Raw genomic sequence first — 12,049 nt, forward strand, 5'->3', positions numbered from 1 at the left:
CTCACCAGTCCTCTCCCTCAGAGCATGAGCATCTTTTGTTGCTTATTTTTAAAGTTAGGAAGGAAGCCTCAAAAGGCAAACACATCCCTGAGCAAGGAATGTGTGTGCTGAGTTTCTGTTCCTCTCTGTCAATTATAGGAGTCCTGTTTAAAAAGAAACGAGGCAGCAAGGGAGAAGAGTAAGCCAGTCTTTGCAGGGTTGTGTAATCACCTCCTTGTTTGTCTTCCCCAAATAGGATGTTAAGAGTCTAATTCAGTTTTCTGTCTCTGAAGGAATTAAGGCTAGTGCTTCTCCTAAGCCTATCTTGAAAACTTAGGAGGTGCTGAAGCCAGGAGCTGGCTCTTGATGAGTGGATAAGTTTGAGAGTAAATACAGAGCTTTTGGGTCAATCTGCAGTCACTCCTGACACAGTCATTGGTGTGGAGCAGGTAAAGATCTCAATGAGATCCCTCTGTGGATGCTGTATCTGCATCTGCATGTGGCAGAATATGACAGAAGGAAAGGATGGATACAGCCATGGAAAGAATTACTTCTTCTGAGGGGTCATAGTCCATAACACTACACACTTTGGGCCTGAACTGTTAGACAGCTGAGCATAAAACAAAGCTTGTGTGACCCTGAGCTTCTATAACCCTCTCACCACCCATTTTGCAATCAGGAAACTCATCTTCAGGAGCATTACTGGGAGACAGGATCTAACTTAAAACATGCAATTTTATGACCTTCAAATAAGCCCAGAGGTGCAAGGACTGTAGCTCCTGTAGAATTGTGTCTTTGGGGTTAAAGCCTCTCAGATTTTCTGATTTGAAAATGTGGACATTGCCATCAAGTTACTTAATGGTGATGGTGCACACTTTCTTTCTTCAGTCAAACACAATGCCATCTCTTTGTTTCCTAAAGTAAATGCTGTGTGTGGAAACCAAAGACATTTTCAGTACTGCTGGCATTTCCAGTAGCATTTTTCCAAATAATTTTTTCATTTCCAGCAATAGGCTAATTGCATTCCTTCAGCCAGAACTCCAATAGTCTGTGCTGCAGAGATAATATGTAAAAGCACAGTTTCTAAAGGAGGAAAACAGAGAAGGCAAATTCTCTTGAAGACAGAGACATAAATGATGGTGCTTTATCATACATCACAGTGCTGAGCTTGGAATAACTTCAACACTGTAGAACATTTGAAGCATTAGGGGAAAAACTCTTCCTAGACACATTAAAGAACTGGGGGTTTTGGTATTTTTTTCCTTTTTTTTCCTTTTCCTTCTCTTTATAATGAATTTTTTTTTGCATTTTGTTTTGGTATCTTGTTTTTCTACAGCTCTGCACTAGGAAGTGGGGTGTGGTTGTGTTAGCTGCCCCTTTTCTTTGTTGCTACTCCAGCCCCTGTAAGCTGGTTCAGACCTTTCTGCACAATGTGCCAGTGAGTGCTATAAATGCACTCTAGACAGGTGAATTAACAGTTGTTATCAGACAAATTGTACATGAGAAACAGTCAAATGACAGAAATATATGACAGAATGAAAAGGAATTGAGCAGCACAAAACCCTGAAGAAAAGAAAACATAAGAAATCCCCACACTTCGGGAGTGTAAATTACATAACGTGTAATGGTTAAGGGGCCTGATGAAGAAGGCTACACTGTATTTGTACAAATCAATTAGTAAATAGGTGAAATTCAGTAAGATACCACATTTTCACAGAGCTATGAAACCTGATTTCCAGCCTGGCACTGTCCTTCATTTCAAACAAGGGAATCAGCTGCATATAGAAAATCTTTAATACTCATGTAAAGATGGCACCTGCATCTTGTCCTTCAAATTTGCTCTCCCATTTCACAGATGCATTTTTTTCTCCACACAGTCTTTGTCATCCCAGCATGCAAACAGCAATTGTGTACAGGAATTGTGAAGTGGGATATCTGGTCCACCTCACAAACACATCCAGGTCTCACTGACTTGCTGTGCACTGAGAGTTTTCTGTATGTATGCTGTGTGTCTGAGGATATGGATTTAGAGATGAGGCTTCACCCCTTTTTAAAGTTCATTTCCAGCCCTGTACTATTTACATGCTTGTAAAAAGTTTGCCTTGTATTTTAAGCACTTTTTCTCTTTTCTTTTTAATTTTCAGTCCTAATGCTCTTCCAGAAGAGCAGCCACATTCCAGCTCTCAGTGTGCCCCTCTCAGCTGTCTCTCTAAGCCTCCTCCTTACCCCTAATCTTCATATGCAACGTAAGAGAAAATGCAAACAGAGTGGAGCTCATGCAACAAAGGTTGGGATTGTTCCCAACAAATGGGTGGACAATCCTGCCTTGTTGCTGCATTGGCAAGTCTGGATTCATATCCCCTGCTCTGGCAACTGAGGGAAGGTTGAGAAGAAGAACACAAAGCACAGAGCCCAACCTATCAAGAAGACTTTTTATGGTTCCTCTGATTGTACTCAAACTGTGCTATCACAACTGAAGTGTAGTGAAATTTAACATCTCAACAAAAATGTTCCTCCCAGCTGCTTGGCTTTACCTCTGAAATGATGAGAGACTTAAGCCAATGTTAAAAAAAAATATGTTACAAAAATCCTACCCTCACATCCTCTAAGTTCAGCCATAGGAACCAGTTCAAATTTCTTTTTGTCTTCAAGGGTGTGATATTTATTTCTTACTTTATTTGCACCAGAATTTTGTGTTTATAAAATGTAGTCCTTTTTTTTTTTTGATGAGAGTTGTATTTAACTAATTTTATTTTTTAAATCCAAGCAGAAATAGCTTCAGTGAAGAATGACTGTGTTAATATTAAAAAAAGGCTTGTTGCATTGGCCAGCATATGGCCAATTCTTATTGCACAAAAATGTTGGAAATGGGTTGAATTGGAATGTTAACAATGACTGTATATTTTGCTGCTGCACTGATATTGTTTATGCACTTGTTGTTTTTTAATTCCTATTACACTAGCTTCTGGTTTTGTTCTAGCTCTTCACTGAAAGATAATTATTAAGCCTAAGAAGGAGATGAAAGGATAATGTACTGATTTGTTTTCAGTTGTTTGCTTGCATTGTAATTATACTTCTCGCATCATGAATTGGTGCTGTTTTTCGGGATTACTTTCTATTTGGTATCTGAGAAAGAAAATCTAAAATAAGTAAAATGCTGTGTGCTAATTGAGAACATTCTTTCCTCCCACTCCCATATTCAGGATCCTAGCTCGAGGCCTTACCAGGAAAGGCTAGTTTGAGTGGGGAAGTCATGTGCATTTTGTGTGAAGTATTCTGTGGAGAAAGAACTCATGCAGGTAGGGTTGATGGTGTGGATCAAAGTCAGCAGGACTTTACTGTAGTGCATTTTTTCCTTGCCAAAAATCAACAGACACAGAACCTTAGCTCATGTCAGTTTATGACAAATACTCAGGTGATCAACACTACGCAGACTCTATCGCAACAGTGCACAGTGTTCCTAGTTAAAGATTCTTTCCTGTAAAAGCTGAGTAAGCCTGTTTTTTTTCTTAAAAGCAGTGAGTTTCAGAACAAAATCAAGGATAGAGGAATTTATTTTGCACAGTATACCTGGCAGCGAGGGAAGTGGCTAAACAGAGGGTTCAGCATCTGTGGGTTTCCCATCTGGTCATGGAGAAACTTCTAGCTGGAGAAACTACTACCAACCTACTTGTTGGTAACTAGCAGGCTCCTTGTTTTGTTAGGTGGCCTTAATTTATTTACAGAAGAGAGGCTTGGATATTTCCACATCTCTTTATTCCTTCTCTGCAGCACATGTTTGACCGACAAGTGGGAAACACAGTACAGCCTAAGGTACAGGGCAGCTGGGGAAAAAAATTGCTGCAGGTGTGGCTGGAACGATTCTTTCAAATTCTGCCTGAATCTGAGAAAATGAAGTCAGTTTTTTTAGTAACAGTGCTTACCAAATGTTACAGTACAGAAACCATCAGCAGAGGAAAGAATCGGTGACCACTCAGTGTGCCTAACAAACCATTCTTACCATAGTACCAAGAACAAAGGTGCTGTAAATAGAAATATTTTATGTCATCAACAATGTCTGTCGTGTAACCTTGGCAAAGCAGCTGAGCTGTAGTAACAGAACACTCAGAGATAGAGAAAATAGGAACAAACTGATACCCAGTCCTGATCAGATCAAACAGATAACACTTGGCAGTGTTGTGACTTTGTTTTCCATGGGATTCACATGATTCTTCTCATATACCTTTACATCACTATTCAGTATCATAATTAAACTGCCTGTTTTCTTGTCATAGAAAGGTCAAGTAAAACTTGTTCAGCTCCATCATGGTGTCTGACACTGAGTTTAGCTGCTATTTTGATTTTTTTAAAAATCCCCATAGTATTTTGTCTGAGGCAAATTCAGCTTTCAAAAAGCATCTCCAGATTCCTGACCTTGTCTGACTGGTGTAAGAATATCTGTGTCCAACAAAGACAGCTACTGTATATTGTCAATAAGAGAAGGAGTTTGCTTAGCACTTTGAATGCAGTTTCCACTGACTGCACTTGGAATAGTTTTTCCTATTTTCGTATCCAAATCAAAGGCATTTTCCTACACTTTATTTAAGCAGTAATTCCATGAAATACATTTCCTTTTTACATAGATACAAATTTATTGGGGAATAAAAAAGGTATCAAAACAGTTTAGAAACATATGCATGTCCATGTGAATCAAGAGTTATGAAAGAACATCCAGTGGTATAGAAGTTGTGGCCCTGTTTTATAGAAATAAATGTTTTTATTCTCTTAAGTTTTAAATTTTTAATTCCTAAGTTTTCAATTTGCATTTTTTTATATGTAATAAAATGTAATTGTTGGAAATGTGAGAGAACTAGAAACAAATCAACTTTGATGTACAAATGGTTGTAGTTATTGCATTGTAAGTTAAAAAACTCTGTAGGTCCCTGGGACAACTTTTGTCAGTTAACCAGTATAAAATAAAATAAAATACATACCTTGAACTTAAGATGAAAACCTCTTCTTTGTTATATATTGATTGATAATATAAAACTTTGTGAGAGATTTTGTAGGAAATATTTACATGCAGACAAAACCAGAAACAAAAGCCTGGGGTTTTTTAAGGGTTGCAAAATACTACATTTTGCCCATTTAAAATTAATTAATGTTGTGTTGATATCTATTCTGATTTTTAAGGATTAAGAAAAAATGATACATATATTTGTAATGGTTGAGTATACTTAGAAACACTACTATGTGTTCTACTCAGTAAGGAGGCAATTCAAATCCCGACTTTTATGTCTGAAACACAGCTTTTGTTCTCTATGATAGCCTTGAAATTTCTTTGGATTTGAAATAGCCTACTCAAAATAGGGTCATTTAGGTCAAAACAGGAGCATTTTGGTTTGGGTTTTATTTTCTGATGTAGTGAAAAATGATTCCTTGTTCAGTGAAATGATCTGCTTGTGGAAATCCAGTTTATAGGAAATGTGTGAGGAGAAGAAGAAAAGGAAAGAAATAGAAAAAAAAAACAAATATAAAAGGAGAAAAAGATGAAAAATAAATTTTAAAATATAATAGTAGGGAAAAATATATTTTCTATCAGTCAGAACATATATGGAGGTTTTAAAGAAAGAGGACATACCTGTTTTTCATGCTAATTGTATAGAATTTTCTGCCTTCTAAATGGGGGCAGAAGTGATATTCTTTCTGATTGATCTGATTGACAGGTTGGCATCTCTGTGCTTACTCTATCCACATTTTTCACAGTAAATTAACGTAATCATAGCTATACAGCAGAGTTCGTAGAATGAAACTGTAATTAACGCTGCAAGTTTTAATGCCAAGTGGATTTTCAGTTTGTTTTTTATTTTAAAAACAATGAAGAAGTTGTTTAAGCCATTTACCATATTAATGTGTGTACATAAAGGAGATTATGTTATGAAATATAACCTCACTTATGAAATTTGACCTCACCTATGAAGGCTGCTCACCATAATTATGTTGGAACTACTTAAGTAAGCTGTTAGTAAAATCTGACCCTGTCCTTATCCCACTGGGAATGGGAGTCCAGGAGTCCAGGCCCTAATTTTGGTAACAACCTTCTGGTTCATCCTGCATTGCCAAAGTCACTAGCTGTGCTGCCAGCTCCACTTATAGCTGGACTGACCATCATCATCATCATCATCATCATAGGGTATAGATTACATCAGCCTTTCTGAGGTCTGTTCCTTTCTTTGGCAGAAGATGCATATCCACTGAAGTTACAGTAAATTTCTTTCTTTTGTTCCTCGGGAATCTTTGTTTGAGAATGGCAGGGACTGATGTTTTACCTTTGAAGTATGATAATTGCTATAGTTACCTCTTTAAAAATTCCAGTCATCACTTCTTCTTCAGTTTTCCTTTGCTGTGTGTGCAGTGAGTCTGAAAGGGATAGATACTATTCAGACTTTTTTAACCATTAAGGTTGTTTTTTTTTTAGCGTAATTAAGCATCCTGTGGAAAAGAAATAAAAAAGCAATTGCCTTTCGCCTTCAGGCACAAATACATCAAAATATGCAATGGAAAATGTGTGCATGACATTGTTAACATCGTGTAGCTTCTCCATATCCATAACTAAGCTAGAAAATTCTTATTTCTTGTGTGATATGCATATTCCTATTGCTAGGAGGGCAAGAGAACTATCACAGAGAGTCTGTATCTTTTATTTGGAGGTGCACAGCTTAAATCCTTATTGGTTTTTAATCTGTTTCCTGTGGAGTTCTTGAAAATCCCCTTTGTGAAATGTAATGGCAACCAAGTGACAAAGTGACAAAAGGTAAAGGAAAAATCCAATATTTCATTACTGGAGTTAATGTGTGGGCAGACTCTGGGTGATAGAGCCTTGTATTTCAAAAGTGTCTTTCTACAAAGCTATTTGTTTTGATTATCATGATTTGCTGTACAAGAGTGGATAAGAGTATATGTTTTTTCTCAGTGTTAGTAATCGGAGTTTTTATTGAATACGTGGTTGCTCGATTTCAAAAATATTTTGGAAAATCAATAAAGAGAAGCATTTGATAAAAGTTTCAAATAGACTGGCTTGCTAGCTAGTTGGTATTTTATCAGCTATGAGCAAGAAATAAGAGTAATCTAGCTTATTTTATTATTATTTCTCCTATTCACAGATATGGCTATGTGTGCTATGCCAGTGGTAAATTAAGTCCATTTTATTACTTATTTCCCTATTGATTTTCAGCCCTGTGGTTTGACTGTTAAAGGGTTAATTAACTTGATCCTTTGTAAACAATTAAAAAAAAAAGAAAACTGATGTTTTGTGATTTTTGTAATCTATTGAATGTTTCCATTTGCATGATGTTCTGTATTTAATGAACCATACAGATTGCTGTGTTCCTTTCAAAAGAGTTTGGTGGAGTTTGTGACAAACACAAATTTGTATACTGTATGTTTACTGCTGTAATAACTCAGCTACTCTTATGTTGAATTGACATTATGTTGTCCTGCCTTCTTGGGGTTAAATGATGAAGTGTTTCTAGGTGGTGAAGAATATAAAAGTATATATGTTCATTTGCTAAAGACTGAATATTGGAAACTCTTCTTGTTGCTACTTTATGCTGAAAGCAAAAAAGTTAAATAAATCTTGTTTCCAAAAATGCATCCTTTATTTTTAAAATTGAAGTAATTCTCATGTTAACTTTTCCTTGTCCTTGTAGACAATCCTAGATTAATACCTTGTGAGGGATTCATAAAGTCTGTGCTTGTACATGTGTAATATGATCATGCAGTCAAATGGTTGGGAAAAACACTCTAGTGCTGAAGAAAATAATTAAAAGAAGCTGATATACTGATTCTTACATCTTTATGTTCCAATTAAAATTACAGTGTAATGCATAACTGTTCCAGTGAATAAACTGGCCATTTTTGTTCATTTAACACCATTCTGTCTGGTCTACTTCTATTTACAGCAGTCTGCAGTGCTTAGAATTTCACAGTCATTTCATTCTTAGAGATCAATCAAAGGTATCAAAGAGGAAATTAAGAAGGGAAATCAACATTAAAGGAAAAGGGAATCAGAATTAAGCCAAGATGCTTCCTCTGTTTTCTGAGTTTGAGGCAGATACTAAAATACAGTTTCCTCATATAGTGTTTCTAGCAGATTTGTGTGATCTCTGAAATGCTGCAACCTCTGCACAAACTTTCAGCACAAGGACACTCTGTAAGATGAAGATCTCCATCCTCAGGGGATGTGGAAGCAAAAGAGCTGAAGTCAACATAAATTTGGCTTGGGAATGCTGTACCATACCTGCTTTTTTACAGTTAGAAACATCCTTTTGCCTTGCAGAAGAGCCATGCTCTGAAAGCAAAGAGGTGAAAATCCCCCCACGTTGATCCAGGAGCTCGGCCCTGGCAGGAAGGTGGCTGCTGCAGCTCCTCCAGTGAACCTTCCTGCTCTTAGGGTCCCTGAGGGGTAGAAAATGTCCAGCTTTTAGAAGTGGGTCAGGAAGATTGTGGAGGAAGGGTTGCATCTCCAAGCTTGCTGTGGTGTCAATGGGAACTGTTGGACTGCTGGGTTGGTTTTTTGCTGGCTGGGGAGGTGCTTTGAATAGAAACACAAATTGTGCATGGTCACAGAAATGGAGTCTGAGAGCTCTATTTAGCTGGGTTCTTCCCACTTGTCTCTTTTCTTCCTTTTTCTCACCTAGCAGGGGTTGTTCTCCCACATTACCTTTTCTCATTGCAGAAGTGCCTTGGGCAACAGTGTTCCACTGTGATTTAGCAGAAGTGTGACTGCTAGATTTTTTCACCCTGGCTACTCCTCTTTTTCAGTTTTGAGTTAGGGGTTTTAGTGAGTTGAAGCAGACTTCTCTTCTTCAGTGTGTTTTGAAAGCAGTTTCACAGAGGACTACGCCTTGTGGAAATGTTCTGATTTCAAAGATGGTTTGAGAAACTTCTAACCCATATTGCTCCTTCTCCTTTTTCTGTGTCATCCCTTCAACTGGTCCTGTGCAGGGCTCTGAGAGGCAATGGTATGAGTAAGGTCACTGAAATAAACTGGGGGGAAAAACCCAACAAACTGAAAAAACCCTCAAAAATATAACTTTTGTTTCCAAAGAAAATGTCTGTGTAATTTCTGCCTTGGGAAGAAGCATTAGTCCATATTCTGGAGCAGGAGGTAACTTCTGACCATTGTGAACTGTTGGTTTTCTGCTGTATACACACCAGATTTTAATTGGAAAGATCCTGAAGCTGAAGTTTACAGTGCCTGTGGCAGCAATTCTTGGTTTCTAGATACCTCCCTTAATAAATCCTGCAGTTATGCATAAAGAAATGCAGAGCACTTCCAGTTGTGCCTAAAGGCAGCAGGAGCTGTGGTTTGACTCTCCTAACACTATAAAACACTGACAGGGCACTGGCAAGTGAGGTATGCAGGAAAAAAATTACAGCATAATTTTGAACAATGCTGAAACCTTGGTTTCATTTGACCAATAATAAGAACAGAGATACTAATTATGGAGAGGGTCTGACAGCCACATCTTCTAACAGCCCATGAATGACAAACATGGAAGATTTTTTATATAGAACAAGATGGAGGGGGAAAATGGAGCTAAAATAGATAGTCATAATTATGTGCATCCTGGGAAAAATTATTTGGAATAAAGCCAGTTCTCATCTATTTGTTTATGGTAAAGGCACAGGCACAACTGCTTTCTTTTCAGCAGAAGGTTTGAGTGATTGCCTGGATGGAAGAAGAAAGTCTTAACTTTGCACAAAAATAAGGCTCAGTGCTATAGTTGTCAACTCAGCAGAAGCTTAATAAACTAGTAAAAAATATTGACCTTTGCAAGATGGATTTTCTTTCCTTCTTGACTGGAGTGGTATCTTAGAAAACACATACTTCCTTCATTATTATTTATATATTCTCTTGTATCACAGTGGAAGTATCCAGCTTGAGGAATATGATTTCTTGGCTGGTTTTAGAGAAAAAAAAGTTTAATTTATTGTAACAACAATTTATGATTGAGAAAATATTATTTGTGAGAAAGCTCTATGTGAGAGGAGGAAAGAAGGAATTTCATATCCTTTAACTGAGTTATCAGGGACCTTTGGAAATAATGAGACACTTGTTTCCATTTACATTAATTCATAGGATTTCCTACCTGTGGAGGGTTTTAATATTTTTAAGCATTGATTATGTCTCTCAAGGAAATTGATTTTTGCTATTCAATGCTGTCATATTGGTTGAAGTATTAAAACTGAAGCTATTTACTCAGATTGGAAACATGTAATGGAAAGTGACATTGAGTGCAGAGCTTCCTTGAAGAGCAAATTCTGAATGTAGAGGATGTGAGCCCAGTATCTGGTGACCAGTTTGTGATTCAACTTCAGCCTTGCAAACCATAACATCAGAATTTACATAAATGCACTCAATAAAAATACCAACAATCTCGAATTCCTACACTACTCAAAAGGAAAATGCCTCTGTGAAGCCACCATGGCTTTTAAAGGTTTTTGTTATCTTAGACAAATGCAGGGTAACTCTTTTTATCTTCAGAGCACTCTATGCATATTAATTCTTTCCCAAAACATCTCTGCAAGTTGGGTGCTGTTATCTCTCACCTGCAGATAGGCAAATTAAGAGTGTGTGATGGGAAAACACCAACACTCAATGAAGTGATTACGTGCAATCCTTCACCTCTCCACATACCTCACCCTGCTCAAGCTAAATACCAAAGTGGTTTTAGATGTGGCCAGGAAGGTGAGTTATGTACCCCATGTGGTACATACACTGCCCCAGAGCCTGCGTTGCTCAAGGGCTGGACTTGGTTCAGAGCTTTTTTTCCTATTTCTGCAGTGCTTAGTATTGATAGAGATTCACTATAAATAGCTGGAGTTTAACATACTCTTGCTGGTTTTAATTTCTGAAGACCTATGCCCTCCTTCTGACTGTCTGCCAGGCTTGTAAACTAAAATGGCAATTTGACTCACAGACCCAAGACAAAAATAATGCCTGAACATGGGAAAACTTTTCTTTCCCCAACAATGATAGCTCAGTAAAATATAGATGCTCTTACTCTGGTAAAGAACATTATTTTCCTTTTAAGTGACTCAAACCCATTAAAAGGGTGTTCAAAACCATGACTATAAATCTGTGACAAAGCACAAATGGAGATTCTGGAGGTTCAGGAGTTTCAGACCCCTCATCTGTGCAAATGTGCTTAGTTTATCTCTCCTGGAATATAAACACATGCCACATTTCATTATGGAAAGGTACAGCCATTTGCAGTGCATAAAGCCTAGCATAGCTATACACTGTAAAGATAGTTTGAAGTACTAAGTTCCAAAATTAGACAACGTTAGATATCTGGGGGTAAAAATAAGTTTAAAAAATTATAAATATGAATAGAATGTTATTTTTTTAGATTCAGGATAAAACTGCAAGTTGAAGTTGAATACGAGCAACATTTATATCCTTTTCACAGTCATATAATAACATTTTATCCCAGAAATATCCAAGGGAGTCTGTGGAATGCAGAACAGAATGGAGGAAAACAAGGGAGGAAAACTTAAGAGGAGTCTGCAAATGCAGCAACAGCTTTGAAGTCTTCCTGTTTTAAGTCCCCATAAATTATTAAGAAGTATGCTGAAACTCCTGTGCATGTACCATATGCCTTTTTAGAAGTAATTTGAAGTACCTGACAGCTTGGTTTTTACAACAAGGAAAAACCAAAAGTTAGGACAGTATTGCAATATTAAGACTGGTATATTTTCTTCCAGAGCTGGAAGTTATAATTAGGCCTTTATTTTCACAACATGTTTTATCAGCCATATGCTCTACCTGTGTTGATTTGTTAAGCAGAGAACCAAAACATTTTGCTTTACTGTTTAGGTAAGCATTCACGGAGGGACAGTGGTTAATATTTAATGTATCCAGCACCTTAGCAATACATGACTCTTCAAACAAAGTGCCTCTCCTATGGAGACAGAGGGAGTTGGGGTTGTTCAGCCTGGAGGAGTGAAGGCTCCAAGGAAATCCTAGAGCATCTTCCCACTAAACCCCACTTAAGATGTCTCAAATGATGAGAACTTTTAAATT

General features: G+C 37.3%; 1 protein-coding gene across 7 annotated transcripts in view; it reads left to right on the forward strand.

Moving 5' to 3' along the window:
* Window positions 1-7,887, forward strand: part of BICD1 (BICD cargo adaptor 1) — a 172,066-nt gene extending 164,179 nt beyond the window's left edge. For 3 of the 7 annotated variants that reach the window (XM_066549533.1, XM_066549534.1, XM_066549536.1), the window contains one exon: window positions 2,124-2,318. In XM_066549533.1, coding sequence (XP_066405630.1) covers window positions 2,124-2,211 — 88 coding nt within the window. In that variant the 3' untranslated portion in view covers window positions 2,212-2,318. Of the gene's footprint in view, window positions 1-2,123 lie in introns of all 7 variants that reach the window. The other 4 variants (XM_066549535.1, XM_066549538.1, XM_066549532.1 and 1 more) reach the window with 3 other exon arrangements.
* The last annotated feature ends 4,162 nt before the right edge of the window (window positions 7,888-12,049 follow it).

This window comes from Molothrus aeneus, chromosome 5 (assembly GCF_037042795.1).
Source record: "Molothrus aeneus isolate 106 chromosome 5, BPBGC_Maene_1.0, whole genome shotgun sequence".
Classification (NCBI taxonomy): domain Eukaryota; kingdom Metazoa; phylum Chordata; class Aves; order Passeriformes; family Icteridae; genus Molothrus; species Molothrus aeneus.